We start from the raw sequence: 25,047 nt of genomic DNA, 5'->3' as shown, positions 1-25,047 counted from the left end.
CATATATACCAACATCATTTCACACACGTAGCATTTCATACACTAAAACATTTCAATAGAAAACCCTGGAGGCACTGGTCATCAAATAACACATATTATTCAAAAAGACAGAGTAAGAATTAACACATTTAAATTTGAATTTTCAATGACATATTGAAATCTTCCTATCTCAATACAAGAATAGTTACAAAACAAAAGAAACCATTTACAAAAAATTGACATAATAATATTTACATTACATGAAAACATTCTTATTTCACACACGACAGTTATCTGACAGCTTGTTATTTTGATCATAAACAATTCATAGCTTACTGGTGAGTCCTTCCTCACACTTGAGCTAACTCATTCCACTTGAGATCACTGCTGTAGTGTCCATTATTTACCTATTAACCAGAAGTCTTGTCCTTTCACCAGTAGGGTGCTTTTTTGCTTCTTTCAACCCCACATTACTGATTACAAATACAGACATATATATATATCTAAAAATAACTTTCTGTCATTCATTTTAAAATTATAATATAAAATCTTATCTAAGATAACATACAGATACCTATTTAACACTATTTAGTACCGCAGATCAACAAGGATTTCCTGAAAGCTTTCAATAAAGTTATAGTATTATATAAACATTGCATATGAAAAAACATTTCTTTTTATGGAAACTGTTTCTAATATAAGTTCTCCACTTATTGTTTCCCAGTTAATGTTTTTTTCAAAGGAGGTAAGATATGATGGAGTCTAACCAGCAGTACACATACTTTGTCACATGCTAAATGTTTTTGTAATTTGGATTCAACGGGTGCCATTTTAATTATTAATTCCTTAGGAGTGCCATATTGATTATAGCCTTTCTTTACCCAGGTGTCATAATACCTATTGTATTCTAGTTCTTAACTCCTCATTATAATGTTTATCTATATTTCAGTTGTGCCATACTCTCTTTTTTCCTCTGTTAACTGTAAATATGTGAAGTGTATTCCTACTAAAACATTAATTACAGCAGACACAGGGTCCTTAACTATTCCCTAACCAATACTTCATTTTACTATTTCATACTCATTGACTTCATATTCCTTATTCTCATTATCATCATTAAATAATTAATTAACTAACCCCCTGCTCTGCCTTCACTCAACCTCTAATAACAAGAAAGACACTTCACAATCACACTTTTTCATACTTATCTTTGACTTACTTTATATACAGAACTTCATTATTGCACACTTTATATACTTCAATACTCATCATATTACTGACTATTCTTGCCCGAAACCTCAAACTATTATCACACTTGAAGACGTTTACTTCATTCTGTTAATACTCCATATATGCAACTCTGTTTCATCACTTGACAGTATAAGCAATATTCCTTCTAATTATATTTGAAAAAATGACATTATATTTCTCATATTATTTTATAACCTCAAAATATTATTGCTGCTGTTCACTGATACGCTATTACTCTATGTTCAGGCAAGTGTTTTCTTACTTTCATTTGCATTTTCCCATTTTGCTTTTTACCTCCTAGGTTCCAAAACAAACATAATTGCTGTCCAAGTAATCCATAGCATTTCTATTCAAATTCCAATACATGTTATATTTTTAAAACTTATTTCAAATCACTTTCCACCCTTTGTAGCTTCCTATTCCACCAGTTACCAAATATCATTACTAATACATACATAAATAGCAAACTGAAAATTAAATTTATATGGCCTAACTTATACGATAAGAACATCGACCAGCTAAGATATTCTCAATGGGCACTTGCCAAGTAGAAAAATGGGTAATATCAATAAAGTTTATCATTAATCATATTTCCTCCTCTGCAGCTTTCTATCTAATTATTTTTCCAAATACTATGACAGCACTTTCATAAAGTTACCATAAGCATCATTATTCACAAAACTTTCCAGTTTCTCATACTAAATGGCCCTCTCTTCATAATTAGACTGGCAACAATAAGTATTCAATTGAAAATAAACAGTTGCTAAGCAAAGTCAAACAGTACACTACAGTAAAAAGGCAACAACCTGCCACAGGCCTCAAGATCAACAAGTCATGCATTATATTAACAGTATATATACATACAACGTCCTGCCCCCAGTCTCTTTTTTAACAAAGCAGTCTTTTATGGTTCATAAACAGTGACTTAAATTTGTTGGCTTTTTAGGCCTCCTATTTTCAAATCTTTCACTAACCTATTCAGATCTTGCCAACATTTTGTTTCATCAGGTGGCACTTTTTGTTCCTGTGATTCACACTCCTTCAAAACATCTGTTAAGGCTTGCCCCAGTATAGTATCATCTGGAGGTTCCTGCAAATTATGCCCCTGTGTTACATTAGTGAATAATTCCTTCAGTTTTTTCCGTGTTCTACTTTCTGTATCTTGCTTTGGAAAAATGTCCCTAATTTTCTCATATCCTCTTTCAGTAAAAGTATATTCACTTTCATTTACACCTGAAAATTCATCTTCACTGGAGTCATCACTACTCTCTTCCTCGCATGGGCCAAAGTTACTGAATTTCTTATAACAAATAAAAAAACTATTTACACTATTACACGAGTTGTGCTTTACAGTTTGCACTTTCTTTTCCATTTCAGCTAACTTAGACTCTACACTAGTGTTTACATTCAGTAGCTTAACATCTAGTTCACTCTTTACATCCTCAATTTTGCTTTCAATTTTAGATCTATTTTCAGCACAAAATTTCCTAGTTGCTTGTACTTCCGCCTTACCCTTTTTCTCAACAGCCTGTACTGTATTCACAAAGTCCTCACATAACTTCCTTCTCCCCTCAATGCAATTAGTACTCACTTTTTTAAGTTTGTTATCAGTCTCTTCCCTTACTTTTATCATATTATTATCACAGTTCTTTTCTACTTCATTCACATGTTGTTCATCAGTCTCTTCCCTTACTTTTATCATATTATTATCACAGTTCTTTTCTACTTCATTCACATGTTGCTCTAATTCAGACACTTTTTCCTGAATGAGACTAACTTCCTTTTTCATGTCATTAGCTAGTATGGCCATTCTGGTACCCATGCTAATCATATCACTCCTCACCTTACCAAGTTCATTTCTAAGTTCACTACTTATATCCTTACCCATATTATTCACAGCCCCCATGATTTGCATGAGCACATCTTGTAAATTATTCTCATTTGACGAAGCCTGTACCTTTTGAGCACCACTATCAGTGTTCTTTTCCTCACTGAAGTCCTTTCCATCAGCATTACTCCCCTCTCTTCCCACTTTGTCTCTAATTGCAGTGGACGAAGCCTTAATTTCCTCGTCCTGAATACCACTTACTTCACTGTCAGTTATGGTCAAATTTAATTGTGACCTATACCCACTGTCGTCTGTGAATTCTAATACTTCAACTTTTCTACCCTCTAAAGTGTCACTCCCTTTCATTCCACTCGCAATGTCACTAATGTTTTCCACTCGCTCAGTCTCTACTACTTTGTTTTCCTCACTTTCCATTTTGACGAAAGTTACAATATACATATTGCTCGTACGATACCTTAAGGTTCCAGGTGTCTTCTCCGTCAGTTGTCAGCCGGTGTCTTGTTTATGATTTCTGTGGTCTGCTACTGCTGCTGTTGCTGCAAACTCGCGATCTGTCAAGCTGCTCCCATTCGTATTCAGCACCTGCTGTCACTGACCCTGGTCAGCTATGTCCAGCTTGCATGGATTGGCTGCTGCTTCCATGATGGCCGCCGCTGCTACAAACTCGTCGCGTTGATTGGCTGCTACTGTTGCGGCTATTCTTAAACTGCGTCGGATGTAGTTATACGTGCACGGTTCTCACTTCTGCCATTGTTGCCACTGATTTCACTCTCACTCGAAGTCTGTCTTCCAAATATAATCTTAAGGCTCATAAGTTTGATATCCTCAGCCAAAGGGGCACCACATGTAACATGTCATAACATGTCTCCTCACCCGGGGCACCACATGTAACGTGCCGGGTCTGTATCCTCACCTGAGGCACCACATGTAACGAGCCCGGCTGTATCCTCACCCAGGGCACCACATGTAACGTGCCGGGACATGTCCTTTTATTAGTGCCTCTTACTAGTTCACGTCACAACCGGATGTACCGGTATTGAAACATTTCCTCACCCAGTAGATAGTGCGCAGTGTTCTCGACCTACCTTGCTTTGCTTATTCAATATTATCTTCCCGGTAACTGCATCCATCTCACCTAAATCACACTGAAATTAAGAAGCCAGGTTAAGTTTTCCAAAATCAAAAGTCAAGACTGTATTCATTGTTGAACATTTATGTCAACCACAGTGCGATTTATTTGTTATCACTCGCACACACAATATTCATGTGACCAGGCCTCTTACACTTAATCATCACATTAGGTAGGTCAACAACTTCCAGTCTTTAGCAAAGTTCACAATTACAATTACCGAAAAATTAACCAACTTGCCGCACTTTTGCTCCAAGAGAATCTGACCGAGAACTAACTAGAGCTGCACCAGCTCGGACCTTATATAGACGAGCGCTTGAATATTTGACTGTTTCTGTTAATATATTATAGTTTATAATTTCTCAGGGTTAAAATGATCCTTTCTAACTGATTTTGAAGTTAACTATTGGGTTTTATTATTTAAATAACATGATTGAGCTGTATCAATTTAAATACGCGGAACTAACTTACGCATCCACCGTGGGAATTCCCGACTTATAACCACGGCAGCCCTTTTGAACAATAATTTTTACATATTCAAATTTACTTAATTCTTAATTAATGCCCTTACAAAGTTGAGACTGGAGTTATTTTATGTAGAAAAATAAAGGTAGCAAAAGTATCAAAACAGATCTCAGAATTATTTAGTAGTTTGGTCACAATTGGCACTGAAAGTCATACAGGCTACAGATTTTAAGTCTTAATATCTATTTAACTAACAGACTTTAGATTAATTTAAACACTTTGCTGGAATCAGTAAAATTTAGGTTTTCTTTTGGATGCAGTCTTATAGCTGAATTTGATCTATTAGCTCACTCCAATTTTACTTAATATGTATTGCACAATATACGTCATCGTCCGTAACTGTTAATAGTACGCATTTCCATTAAAACTGATTAGCTCATTACTTTCAGAATAGATATTAGAATGTACTGAAATAATAGATTTTACTAGGGGAATTTTATTTAAACTATTTCTGAATTCTGTACTATGAAGCTGATGGCCACAGGATCTGTAGTCGGAATCTGAGTAGTGAAAATTAAAAAAAAAAAAAAAAGTTCATTGCTTAATTAAGTTACTGAAAGAGTGTAAAACCAAAACAGGATAGCAGTGGGCAACCCTCCTTCATTACAACTTTATCCAGTAACACATCTCCACTCCAGCAAAAAACTTTCAGTGCTAGTGCTTGTAGTTCGTATATTCCCATATGAAGGCACTTTCCCCTATAAACTGTATTTGTGCTGCTGCTTCATCGAAGCTGAGTTCTGGTCAACTTGAGGTGGTGGTGGAGTGTAGTCAATTACTTTGCTTCTCTCATATATTGCTGCATTGCTACAGTAGCCTGGGTTTTTCTTTTTTATCTTTCTATATTGAAAACCTTTAGGATTAATTTTGTATCTCAATAGACCTAATGTTTCTGTGTATTGGTATTAACACTCTGCACCCTAAAGAGAGTAATCAGTCTTTCTTATATGTCATTCTTGTGGTCTTCAGTCCAAAGATTGGTTTTATTCAACTCTAAACCCTAGTCTCCTCATTTCTCTATAATTAACAGTACATACATCATTTTGAGTGTGCTTACTGCAGTCAAGTCTTGCCCTCATTCTTCAGTATTTTACTCCCCCCACATATCTCCACTACCAAATTAACTGTTCCTTGATGTCTCACAGTGTGTCCTATTAGTTTATTCCCTCTTTTGGCAAAGTTTTGTCATGAAGGCTTCTTTTTCACAATTTAGATTTAGTACCTGATCTTGTAACCTTCAACATTCTTCTGCATCGCTATATTTCAGTACTTTTTATTCTCTTCTTGTGTGTACAGGTTATTATCCATATTTCACTTTCATATGAGGTTACACTACAGACAAATTATTTTGGACCTGACTTCCTAACACTTAAATTTACATTCATTGTTAACATATTTCTCTTTTTCAGGAAAACCTTTCTTCCTATTATCTGTCTGTATTTTACACCCTCTTTACTTATGTCACTGTTGTTCTCCTATTGATGTTTATCTCATAACTTCCCTTCAAGACACTATCCATTCCTTTCAACTAGCCTTTCAAGTCCTTTGCCAACTCTGTCAGAAATACAATATCATTGACAAACCAAAAAATTTCGTTCTTCATCCTGAACTTTAACCATCTCCCAAATTTCTGTTTGACTTCCATTTTTGCTTGCTCCATGTGCAGATTTATTGACATCAGGGAAAGTCTGAAAACCTGTCTCACCCCCATCTCATTGACAGCCTCCCTTTCAAGATCCTTGACTGTCATAGCTGCAAGCTGATTTGTGTAAAAGTTGCAAAAACTTTTCATTCCCTACATTATATACTGATATCTTCAGAGTTCAGAGCAACAATAACTGCTGACTTCAGATATTCTTCAGTTTTATACATCGATTGGACATTTATGTTCTAGGTTCAATAGCTATTCCTTGAAGTGTTTAGCCATGTTGTGGGAAACTGCCAGGCATCAGAACACAGTATCATTGGCTGTAAGGCCAAACCCTCATTCAGTGTGGGTGGACTGGGTATATGAGCCATGTAAGTGTTATAGAATGTTGCTGAGGTAATAGCACTGGACCAACTCCAACTGCAGGTGTGAATGAGTTGGATAGCTATCTTCTCATTTGCACTCTTAAATTCCTGTCTGTTAGTACTAATCAGATGCTGGTCACGAGGTGTGGAGAGAAGCCTAGAATGCACTGTTTATAAATTAGGCCGTTGTGCCAGACCTTGTTGAAGGTCATTTCAGTATTAAGGAACAGTGGCTTTTGTTGATACTGCTGATTAATGTTGTGATGAGGGTTAAAGTAGAGATGTTAGAGCAGATAATGGTTTGTTACCTGAGAAGAATTTTAAGTTTGTCGTTGAATGTATGAAATCTTACAATGGAAAGTCAAGGTCAAGGAGGAATAACAATATGGAAAGTGTAGATTGATACTCACCACACAGAGAAAGCATCAAGCTGCAGACAGGCACAATGAAAAAGAATGACTAAATATTCAGCTTTTTACTGTGTCTTTCAACAGAAGCAAAAAACCTACACATTCACAAAAGCACAACTCATACATACATCCCTGCTGTCATATCCAGATGCTATGGCCGTCTGAGATGAACAATAACCTACCTGGGGTGCATAGAGGGAGAGTGGAAGACTCATGGAATGGGGAGGTGAAGGGAAAGCAGGGTAGGAATGGAGGTAGATGCTTGCACTGCCTGTGGTAGATGCAGGGACAATGTGGGGACAGGATGAAATTAAGGACTTGCTCCATTACTATACTCCACAAATTAGTATCTTACAGAGTGTGTTTTTCCTGATCCCCTCATATTATCCAAGGTGACTCCAGTCTTCAATTTATTACATTTAGATTGGTACCTGAGCAAGAGGACAGAAATGTAGAGCCCAAAGATTTGAAGGATTACCCTAACATACTTTGTCATTTATTAATCAAATAACTTACGTCATTACCCAAAACATTCTGAATTTGAAGATGTCAAGAGAGAGGAGTATGGAGATATTTTTACTACATAATTAGATTTTTTCACTTTTATAAGTAATTGATTGATTACGTTTTGTACTGCGGGAAGTAGCGAGTGTCTATGTATGTAAAGGTAGCATGCAGGTGTTCCAGGAAGCATGATTATTGCTTGTGTAATCCCAAAATATTCTAGCACAATGTATATTTGTACATTACATTTTACTTAGACTGAGGAGAATTTGTGTTGGAGTGTATCTTCAGTGCTTTATTTGACTTTAAAAGGATCCACATTGTCTCTCTGCATTAGAAGCAGTAAATTTCTGTGCATTATAAGTGGTAACAATGAATGTTATTTGAATAATTTTGGATTTGGACATATATGTTATACATAACCAATGTTTAATGCACATGTGCCAAACAATAAATTCCCTGTTATACATGAAAGCATGTAAGATAATGGTCTCCAGTATGTGAAATATTAGACAAGACTGCACTGCGACACATGTGTTTGTGGTGTTAAAGAAGGGAGACCCTACAGCAAGGAAGGTTGATTAGATTAGATTAGATTAGATTAATACTAGTTCCATGGATCATGAATACGATATTTCGTAATGATGTGGAACGAGTCAAATTTTCCAATACATGACATAATTAAGTTAATTTAACAACATACTTAAGTTAATATAACAACTTTTTTTTTATTATTTTTTTAAATTTTTTTTATATTTTTTTTGTTTTTTTTTCTTTTTTTCTTAATTTATATCTAAAAATTCCTCTATGGAGTAGAAGGAGTTGTCATTCACAAATTCTTTTAATTTCTTCTTAAATACTTGTTGGTTATCTGTCATACTTTCTATACTATTTGGTCAGTGACCAAAGACTTTATTGCCAGTATAATTCACCCCTTTCTGTGCCAAAGTTAGATTTAATCTTGATAAAAGTGTCCTGCTCCCTCTGTTTGGCAATGAAGCAATAACTGTCATCTCTCCACCATCAGAGATAAATGAAACTTTAAATTTATTTGTTAACTACTTCAGTTTTGTTGAATAATTAATGAGCTTTATTTTAAGAAAGTTTAGACATTGTCCTTGTTATTGTATATATTACCCATTGTATAATTTAATTTTGTAAGGTGTATATTTTTTCTATTCTTTGTATCTTTCATATTTTAGAAGTTTCAACACCAGTATCAAAAGAATATATTGCTACTCACCATATACAGGAGGCACTGAGTAGCAGACGGGCACGTTGAAGAAAGGCTAGATATCATTAGCTATTGGACCAAGTCCTTCATCAGACAAGTGTAATGTCCTGCAAATACATAGAAAGATAGATCCCTTATCATTTAGCTACAAAATAGCAGGTCAGCAACTGGAAGCAGTTAATTCCATAAATTATCTGGGAGTATGCATTAGGAGTGATTTAAGATGGAATGATCATATAAAGTTGATCGGCGGTAAAGCAGATGCCAGACTGAGATTCATTGGAAGAATCCTAAGGAAATGCAATCCGAAAACAAAGGAAGTAGGTTACAGTACGCTTGTTCGCCCACTGTTTGAATACTGCTCAGCAGTGTGGGATCCGTACCAGATAGGGTTGATAGAAGAGATAGAGAAGATCCAACGGAGAGCAGTGCACTTCGTTACAGGATCATTTAGTAATCGCGAAAGCGTAACGGAGATGATAGATAAACTCCAGTGGAAAACTCTGCAGGAGAGACGCTCAGTAGCTCGGTATGGGCTTTTGTTAAAGTTTCAAGAACATACCTTCACCGAAGAGTCAAGCAGTATATTGCTCCCTCCTACGTATATCTCACAAAGAGACCATGAGGATAAAATCAGAGAGATTAGAGCCCATACAGAAGCATACCAACAATCCTTCTTTCCATGAACAATACGAGACTGGAATAGAAGGGAGAACTGATAGAGGTACTCAGGGTACCCTCCGCCACACACTGTCAGGTGGCTTGTGGAGTATGGATGTAGATGTAGACATAGATGCAAAAGTGTATATGTCTTTTGTTTCGTCAACAGCTGATGAAAGACTTGGCCCAACAGCAAACGAAATTATTAGTCTTTTTTCAATGAGCCTCACTGTGCCTCCTCTATAAGGTGAGCGGCAGTCTACTGTTTTCATAGTATTGTTATTCCATTCCAGATTTTCCATTATATTTTAGAAATTCTCTTTATTACAGGCCTGGAGCTGGGGGAGGGGGGGGTCCAAGGCATCTAGCCCCAGAAGGCAATTTCAGTGGCACTAAATTCATATTCTTGAAGAAAAAAACCTTGATTCACGAAGCACCTAACATCCAGCGTACATTGGTCTATTGATTGTTCATATTGTGACAAATCAAGCTGGGATATTCTTATATTCTTCTTTCCCCTCTTGTTTTTCCATCTGCCTCCTTAAAATTCATGTTTTCACTTTTAACTAATTACCATTAACATACATGAATATAATCTGCATTTCCATAAAAGAGAAATATTGGCCCTTAGTTTTAAAGAATATAAACCAGATCTAATTTTGTGCTTTGATTTTCTAATTTATATTGACTATTCATAGTTACTATATTTTGTTATAGGATGAAATCAGTAATTGTTTCGCAACTTAAATTCTATTGTTGACTTATAAAGAAATATAAATTCGGTACTGTTTATAAACATTTGGAGGAAACTAATAGTATTCTTAAAGGATCTATTTGGCTCTATTTGAAAACATGTTAGCAAAGCCAGCTCGTAATGAATTCCAAAGTAATTAACAGTTTTGTCCAAAGTATTGTTTGTATACTTATATTTGTTAAGTTCATGATTTAAACAAATAATTTGGCATAACTCTTGTAGTGGAAGAAACTGTTAAAAAGATGGAATTTTTCGATGTATTCAGTTAATTTAATGAGTTAAGTCTTAATTGTTATTTCTATAAATTAAACATCAAACAATGTGAAGTTTCAGTACCTATTATTGTGAGGATATATAAGGGCCAATTTTTGGTCCTGAGACAGTCAGTCCATGGCTGAGTTTCAGACAACGAACCTGTATTGGTTAGACCAACAACAATGCATCCACGAAATAAGTGTAACGAAATTAGGCCATGTGTTAAAACAATGACAGTGTCTGCTCCATATGTACCTTTCTATTCTTCAAGAACTGTGAACTTTGTGGTTAGGTTTTTACTGCTCGTAGATGTTCAATAGTAAACTATTGTAATAGTATGTGGAGGTTTACCTGAAAACTATTAATAAGGCTTATGGAAAGTTAAAACAATAGTGCACTGGCCATATATAACTGTGTAGCATTGGGGGATTGTGAACAGTGAAGGTATACTACTGTGAAATGCAACTGTGCACCTGTTAGCTACATTATTTAAAGTAATATGACGATTCCAAATTTATATAAAAATTTTTTGCTACTACTACTTTTTGTCTCGTGATTGAGAAACTGGAGTGTATGAATGAATTGCGAAACTATTTCCCTAACATTAAATGTTTTGCTTGTAGTAGGCCTAATAGCTATTTGATATTGGTACTTTGCGAATTATATTCAATCATATTATTTATGTAGATGAGGTAGATAAAAATGACCATATGTGTCAAAACAGCATGTGTTACAATTTCTATTTCATTTTATCTAGCAGACAGTGACAAAAAAGGCATAATCAAATCAAGAAACCATACCAGTCTTGGGTGCTATTTGTATTACCAGCTTATTCAGTAGTTTGATATTTCAAGTCGCAAAATCTTTGACAAACTTTAATGAGGTAATAGAGTCTTTCGCAGAAAGAAAAGCACACCATGTAAAGCTGTAGCAAGATTAGGGAGGAAAAGATTCTGTCACAAATAATCCCACTCAGTATTAATTGTATGCGGGGAGAGTGTCAAACCTGCCGACTGGGAGCAGGAGAGGCGGCTTAGGACATTTTAATTTCCACTGTCCTGAATAAAGGTTAGATGGCTTCCATTGCAAAATGTACATGATTGAATTCCACCGAGCGAAATGCCGTGATGTGCAATAGAAGAAGGCTGTGTAAAGAGGCGTGGCACTGTAGTTTGCCACATTTAAGGCCAAATAACATTTCTTACATTTCCTCAAACATATATGTTTTATATATCAAACTCTTCTCTATGAAATTGCTTTTCTTGTGTTGGTGCAACTCCTCTTTAGCTGTCTCCTGTATATTGGCCATTATAGTTCCACATGTCATTACGCCATCTTTCAATCCTAAGTTATGTAAGTAAACTGGGACACTTTCTTTCTTATCCATGGCTTCTGCCCTCAAAGACCTCATGTCATGTTGAACTGAAATCTATTGAGAACTTCATTCTGGGTGAGTGGGTCAACCAGAAAGATAGTTCATTTAGGCTCTCGTATTTTGGCTGTCATCCAGAAAACCCTTCCAGTCCATCACATACAGTTTCAGGGATGTTGGCTTTTAACACTAAGATACATATATTATGGAATTTTTGGAAATGGGCCCCTTCCTGAAGTTTCATCATATCTGTGTGATACTGTTTTCACTGAATGGTGAATCGCATCACTGAATACAACAGCATGCGACCAGTCATCAGTCACTCTCTCATAGTGGTGCAGAAAGTCATTCCCCAGGATGACAACAGGATGACTGCTTCCTCAGTGCTTCCATCTCAAGCTCATACATTTTCCCACCAGTTGCTAACTTGACATAGTACATACCTTCAGCCTTAATTACTTTGGCCCACAGTAGGCTAATATGGCAGTGGTGCAGCATTTTAAGCCCCATTAAGAATTAAACTCACTTCAGCACTCATAAAAGTCAAAATTCCTACTTTCCTCGCTTGTATCTTTCCATGCACAATTATGCTTACCACGTCTTGTAAACCACAGAAATTAATGGGGTTGACAGTTCCTACTGGTTGGTGTGGAGGGGTGGCTGTTCCTGTCCTCTATCCATTTCCCTGATTAATTTCCCCTTTGCTTATGTAATTCTACAATCTGTCATGGCTGTTATTTGCTCTACATGGTGCCTGAGGACAGTTAATATCCAAATGTCTAATTTCACTGTAGCTTGGACAGCAAGGAGCCCTGCATCTGTAAGCTGTATGACCTGTCCACCTATAATGTTCACAATTTGTGTCATTTGTAAATACCCAACGCGGGCCACTATTGTGTGAACTGCACAAAACAAATCACCCTGCTTCCTCTCACAGGAATGCTAAATGGACTGCTTCATGTAAGTGGGAGATGATGCCACTTTAGCTTCACCGCCAATTTGGGGATTGATACAACAGATAAAAGGCATCCACAGATTCCACATAAGTACGCGTGTCACCTTATAACTTCAAACACACCACATTCAATGGAAAGCTGTCTGGCCACAAGGAAATGCGACAGACATCATGAACATTTTTGCAGGAAGGTGCATATGTTTTCAGTACATCCTCCCTGAGAAAGAATGGATGAATGTAACTGCCAGAAATCTGCTCTCAGTAGTGGATTGTGAGGCAACTGTATTGGCTTCAGTTTCTGTAGGGCACTGAGAGGTGGCCTGAACTTATGAATCTGACTTTTGCACAGCTGCTTGCATTCACAGCTGGCCAAACTGCTTTTCTGTCTCTATATTTTTAATAGTGATCTTATGTAACTGCTTCTGCAGATCACAAATGAGGTCATATGGTAGGCTGCCTGGTTTTGTGGGCCAGTCCACATGCAACATGACAGTACAGCATGATGGACTGTCCACATTTTAATAGCCACTACTCAACATAGCAAGATAGGCTAGCAGTGTCTTGGTGATGGTGACAAGCTAGTCCATTGTCTGGGACTCTGGCATGGTAGATGCTCCTGCATGGTGCATGTGAGTGTGTCCCCACAAAGTTGGCTGACAAAAGACAGATGCAACCTTAAGGCTGCATAGGAGAATATGGCTCATGGAGGCACCTAGCCACAAAATTATAAGGGTTTTGGGCTCAAATGGTGGGTTTTTTTCCCACTTCACTGACACCAGTGAACAGGATGAGAGGAGTCGAGCTCGTGAAATACATTGCCTGGTTTATTGGATGATTAGGGCTACATAGAGCTCTCATTAGGGGTACATAGAGCACACCTAGGAAAGATACCAAGCATTTGGAAGGAACTGTTATGGTTAAAGGAGTTAATGGAAGATGCGTATTGCACATGACTGCAGAGAGAGTGAGCCCATCTGGTCCCAGCACTCTGCTTCTGTCTGTCGAGGCCCCAAGTGATCATTCCCCCACACATTCATTGGTTGAGGGCTCTAGGTGAAAATTTGGTAGGTGTCCATTTGTCAGCAGTCTTCTACCATGGGAACTCTACATGGCCGGTAGCATGGGCCTGTACTGAGCAATGAGCTGTGGGAGCAGCCTTGCAGTGACCAACAAGTCTTTACCAGAGAAAAGAAAATCTTCCATACCAAAAATTGTGTAATTACCTATTCCTGATTCCCTTGAAAAAGTGGCCACCTGCACGTAGTGTCAAAATCAGTGACAATGACATTACAGAGAAACAAGTAATAATTTGTCTAATAATAGTGGAAATCCCTGGCCGGAGCCATACATAGAATAGGGTAAAGACAACCACTCATCTATAGGGAATTGATGCATGGAGCATTGCAACAAATAACAGAAAACAGCATGCAGACTAGCTTTCGAGCACTGACTTTTTTTCCAGCAACATTACACACATTCACACCCACAACCACACAGGCATCCAAATGCGCTCTCCATTAGCCATGGCAGAACTTGATAATGGCTGTACTTTCCCCTTGCCCTCAGCCATTCACAGTACCAGCACAGCAAGAACATGTTGGCTGATGTTACAAGGCCAGATCAGCCAATCACCCAGACTGTTGTCCCTGCAACTACTGAAGAGGCTGCTGCCCCTCTTCAGGAGCCACACATTTGTCTGACCTCTGAACAGATGAATTTGAAAGTACCTTTGTCTAATTCACATGTATGGTCTCCTTAATTTCTGGTGCACCGTATAGCCCCCTCTTATCTCTACTACATTGGGTAATGATTACTTTTTTTATCTTGTAAACCTCATGCATAACTTAAATGATGTGGTTTGCATTCTGTTCTCTCAAACCTTGACATGAACTAAGAAGAAAAGTTAGAAGTTGTATTGGAAGCTGTGTGTGTTAATTTATTTAATTTACAACAGAATATTGAATCACTTTTCTGATAATAAACTTTAACAACTTCCCACTTTCATTCTATGAAGCATTCTCTACAAGTAAACAAAATATCATTTGACAAACTGACTTGTCACAGAAATAAAGGAAAAGCAACTTGTTGGAATTTTCTGTGACCTTGCCAAAACCATATATTGTGCAAATCATAGAATCTTAATAGTGAAACCAAACTTTATCATATAAAAGGCACACTTCTTGAAGACATATCTTGGCAACAGAAAACAGAGGCTCACATTAACATATAAAATCATGAATATAAAATTATATGTAGTGTGAGGAAACATAAAATGTGGTGTCCTGCTTGGTTTCATACTAGGCCATCCCCTGTTCATGAGCTATATAATTGAGTCAACAAAGGTAATGGGAAACATTAAAAACTGAGGATAAAATTATGGACATCCAGTTGGATAGCAAATTTAGGTGGCTCCAGCATATGCCTAAATTAACCAAATAGATCATTCCTACTTGCTCCGCTCTTGGAAAGCTCTCTCAATGTGATTTCCTATAGGAGATGTGAAAAGTGTATTTTTCATACTTCCATTTCATAACATCTTTTGACATAATCTTCATATACTGTGCATCTAGGGTCTATAATCAAAACTCTTGCAGAAGCCTCTTCAGAGACATTGAGATTCTTAATCTTATGTGTTAATATATTTACCCCTTAACAGTATTTGTTGGTAATAATAGGAGTGACTTTAGATTTAACAACCACTGCAAGATCATTATCAGATGGTGGGTATTTACAAGAGCTTATTTTTAATTTGTGCATGGTGCAAAATACAGGGCTACTATAAGTGAATCATTTGTTTTTCATAGCTCTGTATTTTCCTTAGTATTACAGGTACAAATATGACTGATGCATGAATTGAGCTGTAACCTCACTAAGTTTGCATTTTGCACTCTACAAATGTTCTATGAGTGCCCCTCTGGTCACAAAGCATACGTTCAAGCAGTAGGCAAGTTTGTTCCATACCTTATACAGCAACATCCTACCAATGGTCATCACAGGAGCATTGTTATTTTCTCTGAGCTGATCCAGTTATTTTGGCAGTGGGGTATGCAAACATGGTCCTTAATGTACCTCCAAAGGAAAAATTCACAAGGCGTTAGGCCAGGTGACCTGGGGTCAAGGAAACAGAGCCATATAATCTTCATCACTACACCAAATCCAACAATGCAAAAGTTCATTCATAGGTAGCGACATAGATCAATGTTCCAATGAGGACATGCTCATCTTGTTGGAAGACGGAATTCTCTAATTCAGTAGTCAGTTGTGCAAACAACGACAACTGCAACACATCTGGGGGAGTGGTATTCATCACAGTCATCTTACAAAAGAAAATGGCCCATACAACTTTGTAATATTGCATAAAAACATTAATCTCTGGCGAATCTCATTCATGTGTACGCAAACTGTTGATACCAATGTACAATGCTTTGTTTATATGCAGATTCTTTTCCATAAATCCTTCAGAATGCATGCTTCACAGTAGCAACAGATAAGCCTCTTGCATAGTCCAAAACATAAAACTCTTTTCTTACTTTGTTGTCATTCTGTCAAGACACTGAACTTGTAACGCTAACTGGTGGGCACAATGCAACCTCAGTGAGTTTACTGTTCTAGCTGTGCATCAGTCACATTTGTTCATGCAGTATTTTGGAAACTATACAACTCTGAAAACAAATAAATCATTTATAGTAGACCTGTATAAAGTCACTGTAAATACTTACCATCTGATGCTTAGCTTGCAGCAGCTCTAAACCTAACCAACAGCCTTCAAACTAATAAATGTAAATGTCATGTGACTAGGGCTCCCCGTCAGGTAGACCATTTGCCGGGTGCAAGTCTTTTGATTTGTCACCAATTTGGCGACTTGTGCATTGATGGGGATGAAATGATGATGATTAGGGCAACACAACACCCAGTCCCTGAGCGGAGAAAATCTCCGACCCAGCCAGGAACCGTACCTGGGCCCTTAGGATTGACATTCCGTCGCACTGACCACTTAGCTACCAGGGGCGAACCTTAAACTAATAATAATAACAAATACAAATAACAAATACAGTTTCCTTATAAACCACACACAATCTTGAAGTAATTTCCATGTGGATTTCATGACCCTCCAGATTGAACTCAGTTCCTTATTCACTGGAGGGGGGTGGGGGGGAGGGGGGGGGGGAGGGGTGTTAAACCCTAACGTTCTTGCCTTATTCACAATGACTACTTACTACATAATAACATGAGACACTAAAAATTCAATTAATTACAATTTTTACCGAGAATTTCTTAAAAACTAATCTCAAGAATTTTATTTCTGGTATCATATAAAATGGTTGATTCAGTAACTAGTCATAAATCTTAACTTTGAAAGTATTACAGAGCAAGAGCCTAACAGATACTGAACGTTTTTTCAAATGTTTTAAACATGTTATTTTATGTGAGTTTGCATTCTTTGTCAGTCTACATCTCAAAATCAAAGTCCATTTTGTGTCTACTTATGTGAAGATGTATATTCTCTCTGGTTTCATACACATTTAAGTTGCTTTAAACTTGAAGCAATGCTGGATAGATGTATAGGTTTGCAACAGCCAGCATTGAGCTCTTTATCAAGAGCTTTTACCTCCCTCGATGCCTCAGAACATGTCCTACCAACAGATCCCTTCTTCTAGTCAAGTTGTGCCACAAACTCCTCTTCTCCCCAATTCGATTCAATACCTCCTCATTAGTTATGTGATCTACCCATCTAATCTTCAGCATTCTTCTGTAGCACCACATTTCGAAAGCTTCTATTCTCTTCTTGTTGAAACTATTTATTGTCCATGTTTCACTTCCATAAATGGCTACACTCCATACAAATACTCTCAGAACCGACTTCCTGACACTTAAATCTATACTTGATGTTAGCAAATTCCTCTTCTTCAGAAACGCTTTCCTTGCCATTGCCAGTCTACATTTTATAACCTCTCTACTTCGACCATCATCAGTTATTTTGTCCTACCAACAGATCTCTTCTTCTAGTCAAGTTGTGCCACAAACTCCTCTTCTCCCCAATTCGATTCAATACCTCCTCATTAGTTATGTGATCTACCCATCTAATCTTCAGCATTCTTCTGTAGCACCACATTTCGAAAGCTTCTATTCACTTCTTGTCTAAACTATTTATCGTCCATGTTTCACTACCACACATGGCTACACTCCACACAAATACTTTCAGAAATGACTTCCTGACACTTAAATCAATACTCGATGTTAACAAATTCCTCTTCTTCAGAAACGCTTTCCTTGCCATTGCCAGTCTACATTTTATATCCTCTCTACTTTGAGCATCATCAGTTATTTTGCTCCCCAAATAGCAAAACAGTTACCATATAAATGATCCTTTATTTTAAATACATTTGCTGTTTTCAACACCTAGAATGAATAATATAAAATCGCTTTTACTTCTAGTATTATGGTTGTTAAATCTAAAATCACTCCTATTATTACCCACAAATACTGTTAAGGGGTAAATATATTAACACATAAGATTAAGAATCTCAATGTCTCTGAAGAGGCTTCTGCAAGAGTTTTGATTATAGAGCCTAGATTAGATTAGATTTACTTTCATTCCATTTTATCTGTAGTGAGAAGGTCCTCCAGGATGTAAAACATGTCAGAAAAACAACAATACATGACAAATGTTTACAAAATAATATTTACAAAATATTTACAAATAAGCTAATGTACCATTCCACAGGTCCCAAGTGGAATGATCATAATTTTCTAATGAGCACTCTGTGAAAGAGTCATTTTAAAATACTAATGCTCTGAATTTAAAATAAAAAAGTTTATTTATTTATTTATAAGGTAATAAGCATGTGATAAACTACTATAATACTTATTTAAAATGAACACATTACTGCACTTGAAATAGTGCAGAAGTTAGATTGTACTTACACACACACACACACACACACACACACACAGACACACACACACAAACACGCACACAAATCAGTTGGTTTTACTGAGAAATTCATCAATGGAGTAGAAGGAGTTGGCCACCAATAAATCCTTTAGGCTTCTCGTAAACTGAATTTCATTGGTTGTTAAGCTTTTTATGGCTGCACAGTACAAGAAGATTATGCCAAAAGATGTTTTTGAACGGAAGTATGAAAAATATACTTTTCACATCTCCTATACGAAATCACATTGAGAGAGCCTTCCAAGAGCAGATCAAATAGGAATGATCTATTTGGTTAATTTAGGCATATGCTGGAGCCACCTAAATTTGTTATCCAACTGGATGCCTATAACTGTATCCTCAGTTTTTAATGTTTCCCAATACCTTTGTTGACTCAATTATATAGCTCATGAACACGGCATGGCCTAGTATGAAACCAAGCAAGACACCACATTTTATGTTTCCTCACACTGCATATAATTTTATATTCGTGATGTTATATGTTAATGTGATCCTCTGTTTTCTGTTGCCAAGATATGTCTTCAAGAAGTGTGCCTTTTATATGATAAAGTTTGGTTTCCCTATTAAGATTCTGTGATTTGCACAATAGAAGGCTTTGGCAAGGTTGCAGAAAATTCAAACAAGTTACTTTTCCTTTATTTCTGTGACAAGTCAGTTTGTCAAATGATATTTTGTTTACTTGTAGAGAATGCTTCATAGAATGAATGTGGAAAGTTGATAAAAGTTTATTGTTAGAAAAGTGATTCAATATTCTGTTGCAAATTACCTTCTCAAAATATTTTTAGAAAATTGGAAGGTAGGAGAGGGTCTACAATTGCTTGCTTATCTCCATTTTTATAAGAGGATATTACTAGCGCATATTTCGGTGTTTTAAGAAGCAAGAATTTTATTCACCATAGATCATTTTACAGTGATATTGGCTTCATCATACAGGATGTACTAGTATATACAGATAATGAAATAAACAAGTGTCAGTACATTATAGAATACATTTATAGCATGTCAGTGTACAAAATTACACCAGCATAGCTTCTAAAAGTTAATGCAATTGCAATAAGCTATATTATAATGTAATATAATATACTATTGTATTGTTTATTGTATACATTATGTAATTACACATGAAGTACATCATGTCAAACTGACTGATTGCAATGGTAACTCGGGGGAGCTATCATAGAGTTACTGCTGTTTAGTGTCTTATTGATTTCTGTTATCATTAAACAGTTGGTTTAACAAAACTGATGTCTGCTGGTGGAGTCTATAATACCTGCATGAGATATAATAATGTAATGGATCAGTTTGCAGTGGCCTGTCTGTTTGCCTCCTCCCCCCCCCCCCCCCCCCCTCTTTCCCCACTGAACTTTGATTTCCACACCTCTATATATACATAGTCAATGAATCTACTATTAACATAATTGTTACTTGGCTTCCACAACTATCCAGTATTACTATACTCCCAAGGAAGGTAGGTATTTACTGATGAGACCAGCACTGTACCAAAGTGTGATGAATTTTGTGTAAGAGTGAACTGCTTGGGTATTCGTTGTTGTTGTGGTCTTCAGCCCTGAGACTGGTTTGATGCAGCTCTCCATGCCACTCTATCCTGTGCAAGCCTCTTCATCTCCCAGTACTTACTGCTACCTACATCCTTCTGAATCTGCATAGTGTATTCATCTCTTGTCTCCCTCTACGATTTTTACCCTCCACGCTGCCCTCCAATGCTAAATTGGTGATCCCTCGATGCCTCAGAACATGTCCTACCAACAGATCCCTTCTTCTAGTCAAGTTGTGCCACAAACTCCTCTTCTCCCCAATTCGATTCAGTACCTCCTCATTAGTTACATGATCTACCCATCTAATCTTCATCATTCTTCTGTAGCACCACATTTCGAAATCTTCTATTCTCTTCTTGTCTAAACTATTTATTGTCCATGTTTCACTTCCATACATGGCTACACTCCACACAAACACTTTCAGAAATGACTTCCTGACACTTAAATCAATACTCGATGTTAACAAATTCCTCTTCTTCAGAAACGCTTTCCTTGCCATTGCCAGTCTACATTTTATATCCTCTCTACTTCCACCATCATCAGTTATTTTGCTCCCCAAATAGCAAAACTCATCTACAGCTTTAAGTGTCTCATTTCCTAATCTAATTCCTGCAGCATCACCTGGCTTAATTCGACTACATTCCATTATCCTCGTTTTGCTTTTGTTGATGTTCATCTTATACCCTCCTTTCAAGACACTGTCCATTCCGTTCAACTGCTCTTCCAAGTCCTTTGCTGTCTCTGACAGAATTACAATGTCATCGGCGAACCTCAAAGTTTTAATTTCTTCTCCATAGATTTTAATACCTACTCCGAACTTTTCTTTTGTTTCCTTAACTGCTTGCTCAATATACAGATTGAATAGCATCGGGGAGAGGCTACAACCCTGTCTCACTCCCTTCCCAACCACTGTTTCCCTTTCATGTCCCACGACTCTTATAACTGCCGTCTGGTTTCTGTACAAATTGTAAATAGCCTTTTGCTCCCTGTATTTTACCCCTGCCACCTTCAGAATTTGAAAGAGAGTATTCCAGGCAACATTGTCAAAAGCTTTCTCTAAGTCTACAAATGCCACAAACGTAGGTTTGCCTTTCCTTAATCTTTCTTCTAAGATGAGTCGTAGGGTCAGTATTGCCTCACGTGTTCAAACATTTCTACGGAATCCAAACTGATCTTCCCCAAGGTCGGCTTCTACCAGTTTTTCCATTTGTCTGTAAAGAATTCGCGTTAGTATTTTGCAGCTGTGACTTATTAAACTAATAGTTCGGTAATTTTCACATCTGTCAACACCTGCTTTCTTTGGGATTGGAATTATTATATTCTTCTTGAAGTCTGAGGGACTGTCTCATACATCTTGCTCACCAGATGGTAGAGTTTTGTCAGGACTGGCTCTCCCAATGCTGTCAGTAGTTCTGACGGAATGTTGTCTACTCCCGGGGCCTTGTCTCGACTTAGGTCTTTCAGTGCTCTGTCAAACTCTTCATGCAGTATCATATCTCCAATTTCATCTTCATCTACCTCCTCTTCCATTTCCATAATATTGTCCTCAAGTACATCGCCCTTGTATAAACCCTCTATACACTCCTTCCACCTTTCTGCTTTCCCTTCTTTGCTTAGAACTCTTTTCTCCAAAGGTCTCTTTAATTTTCCTGTAGGCAGTATTTATCTTATCCCTAGTGAGATAAGCTTCTACATTCTTGCATTTTTCCTCTAGCCATCCCTGCTTAGCCATTTTGCACTTCCTGTCGATCTCATTTTTGAGACGTTTGTATTCCTTTTTGCCCGTTTCATTATTTTCTCCTTTCATCAACTAAATTCAATATTTCTTCTGTTACCCAAGAATTTCTACTAGCCCTCGTCTTTTTACCTACTTGATCCTCTCCTGCCTTCACTATTTCATTCCTCAAAGCTACCCATTCTTCTTCTACTGTATTTCTTTCCCCCATTCCTGTCAATTGTTCCCTTATGCTCTCCCTGAAACTCTGTACAACCTCTGGTTCTTTCAGTTTATCCAGGTCCCATCTCCTTAAATTCCCACCTTTTTGCAGTTTCTTCAGTTTTAATCTACAGTTCATAACCAATAAATTGTGGTCAGAGTCCACATCTGCCTCCGGAAATGTCTTACAATTTAAAATCTGGTTCCTAAATCTCTATCTTACCATTATATAATCTATCTGATACCTTTTAGTATCTCCAGGGTTCTTCCATGTATACAATCTTCTTTCATGATTCTTGAACCAAGTGTTAGCTATGATTAGGTTATGCTCAGTGCAAAATTCTACCAGGCGGCTTCCTCTTTCATTTCTTAGCCCCAATCCATATTCACCTACTACGTTTCCTTCTCTTCCTTTTCCTACTGTCGAATTCCGGTCACCCATGACTATTAAATTTTCATCTCCCTTCACTACCTGAATAATTTCTTTTATCTCATCATACATTTCATCAATTTCTTCATCATCGGCAGAACTAGTTGGCATATAAGCTTGTACTACTGTAGTACGTGTGGGCTTCATGTCTATCTTGGCCACAATAATGCATTCACTATGCTGTTTGTAGTAGCTTACCTGCACTCCTATTTTTGTATTCATTATTAAACCTACTCCTGCACTACCCCTATTTGATTTTGTATTTATAGCCCTGTATTCACCTGACCAAAAGTCTTGTTCCTCCTGCCACCGAACTACACTAATTCCCACTATATCTAACTTTAACCTATCCATTTCCCTTTTTAAATTTTCTAACCTACCTGCCCGATTAAGGGATCTGACATTCCACGCTCCTATCTGTTTTCTTTCTCCTGATAATGATGTCCTCTTGAGTAGTCCCCACCCGGAGATCCGAATGGGGGACTATTTTACCTCCGGAATATTTTACCCAAGAGGACGCCATCATCATTTAATCATACAGTAAAGCTGCTTGCCTTTGGGGAAAATTATGGCTGTAGCTTCCCCTTGCTTTCAGCCGTTCACAGTACCAAAGCAGCAAGGCCGTTTTGTTAGTGTTACAAGGCCAGAACAGTCAATCATCCCGACCGTTGCCCCTGCAACTACTGAAAAGGCTGCTGCCCCTCTTCAGGAACCACACATTAGTCTGGCCTCTCAACAGATACCCCTCTGCTGTGGTTGCACCTATGGTACGACTATCTGTATCGTTGAGGCACGCAAGCCTCCCCACCAGCGGCAAGGTCCGTGGTTTCTTGGGGGGGGACTTGGGTATTCAGCACTTGCAAAAAACTAATCAATACTAGTTACCTTACACAGTTAGTATTATTTTTTTCTCAACAGAGTAATAAAAATGTATAGGGAACATTGGTTTCTTTGCTATACAAAAATAATAAACTGACATAAAATTGATAAGGTATATTAGAATGAATTGTTTCATTTTTCCCCTTAATTGTGTTGCAACCTGTTATTTTGTGTGCAAACAGCATTAATAGTTCAAAAATTTGCTGATGTTGTTCAAGGTACATACTGTAGTTCAAAAAGTCAGGCTCTACACGCCAAGTAGACTAGCAGGTACATAGTAATTGAATTATACAGCCACAACATTTTCAATTTTCTTTCTTCCGAGTAAGATATTTGTTTACATTTCATTTAAATTCAGAGTGAGCTAAATATCAAAGGCTAATATCATACAAGCATTAATAGTAGCTGATAAATAATGTAGCATATACAGAATAGTTCTGATCACTGCTTTACTATGCTCAGATATTCCTTGGGTCAGTTTTTGTTCGACATTTATTTCATTTCCCTGAAATATTTTGCTTGAGATGTTGATTAAATAAGTCTCTCTGTTGCTGTTAGCATATGATTATATCAAGAGGATACACTCACATCACTTACAGAAATATTCTAAACTAATTTTTGTTTCAGGTTCATAAGACTGTTATTGATCTATCAGCAGGTGATACTGGAAGTGACTACTGTGAGCCTCCAACTGACATGGATTCTGGTGAGGAAAGCTCACCATGTCACCGATCTAGCAACAAAAACAAAAGCTCTTCAGATATTAAGTGTATGTGTCATTTTCACATGATTTGGTACATTTTAAATAGTTTAACAAATGCCATTCAGCATCTAAGTACAGTAATAGAGAATTAACCTGCAGTTTTCTCTGATTACAGTTGTCAAATATGGGGAAAGACTTGATATGCCTCCAGAACTAATTGTAACTCCTGCACAGGTATTTTAATTCCTATTCTCTTGTCTAAAATCATGAGGATGTTGAAACTCATTTACAGTAATATATAATGAAAAGGATAGATTGCTACTCACCATATAGAGATCTTGATTCGCAGACAGGCACAACAAAAAGGCTGCTATACATCCATACACACACACACACACACACACACACACACACACACACACACACACACAAGACCACCACTGTCTCTGACCTCTAAAGCCACACCACACACCTCAGCTGCCAGAGGCAGTAGTCGTGTGTGTGTGTGGTTGTGTGTGTGTGTGTGTGTGTGTGTGTGTGTGTGCACATGCATGCATGTAAATTTGTGTTTCTACATTAGAAGGAGACCTTTTGGTTGAAAGCTTGAATGTATAGCAGTCATTTTGTTGTGCCTGTCTGCAACTTAGCAACTCCTCTGTATGGTGAATAACAATCTATCCTTTTCATAATATTGTTGTTA

The 25,047-nt window shown here is 37.2% G+C and overlaps 1 protein-coding gene across 1 annotated transcript in view; it reads left to right on the top strand.

Moving 5' to 3' along the window:
- Positions 1-25,047, top strand: part of LOC124607382 (cytosolic carboxypeptidase Nna1-like) — a 533,373-nt gene that overhangs the window by 323,028 nt on the left and 185,298 nt on the right. The window contains exons 15-16 of the mRNA XM_047139698.1: positions 24,272-24,413; positions 24,523-24,581. Of these exons, the coding sequence (XP_046995654.1) occupies positions 24,272-24,413; positions 24,523-24,581 (201 nt within the window). The remainder of the gene's footprint in view (positions 1-24,271; positions 24,414-24,522; positions 24,582-25,047) is intronic.

Source organism: Schistocerca americana, chromosome 3, assembly GCF_021461395.2.
Source record: "Schistocerca americana isolate TAMUIC-IGC-003095 chromosome 3, iqSchAmer2.1, whole genome shotgun sequence".
Lineage (NCBI taxonomy): Eukaryota > Metazoa > Arthropoda > Insecta > Orthoptera > Acrididae > Schistocerca > Schistocerca americana.
Note: the sequence above shows the minus strand (reverse complement) of the source record. Positions and strands in the feature narration are given on the sequence as shown.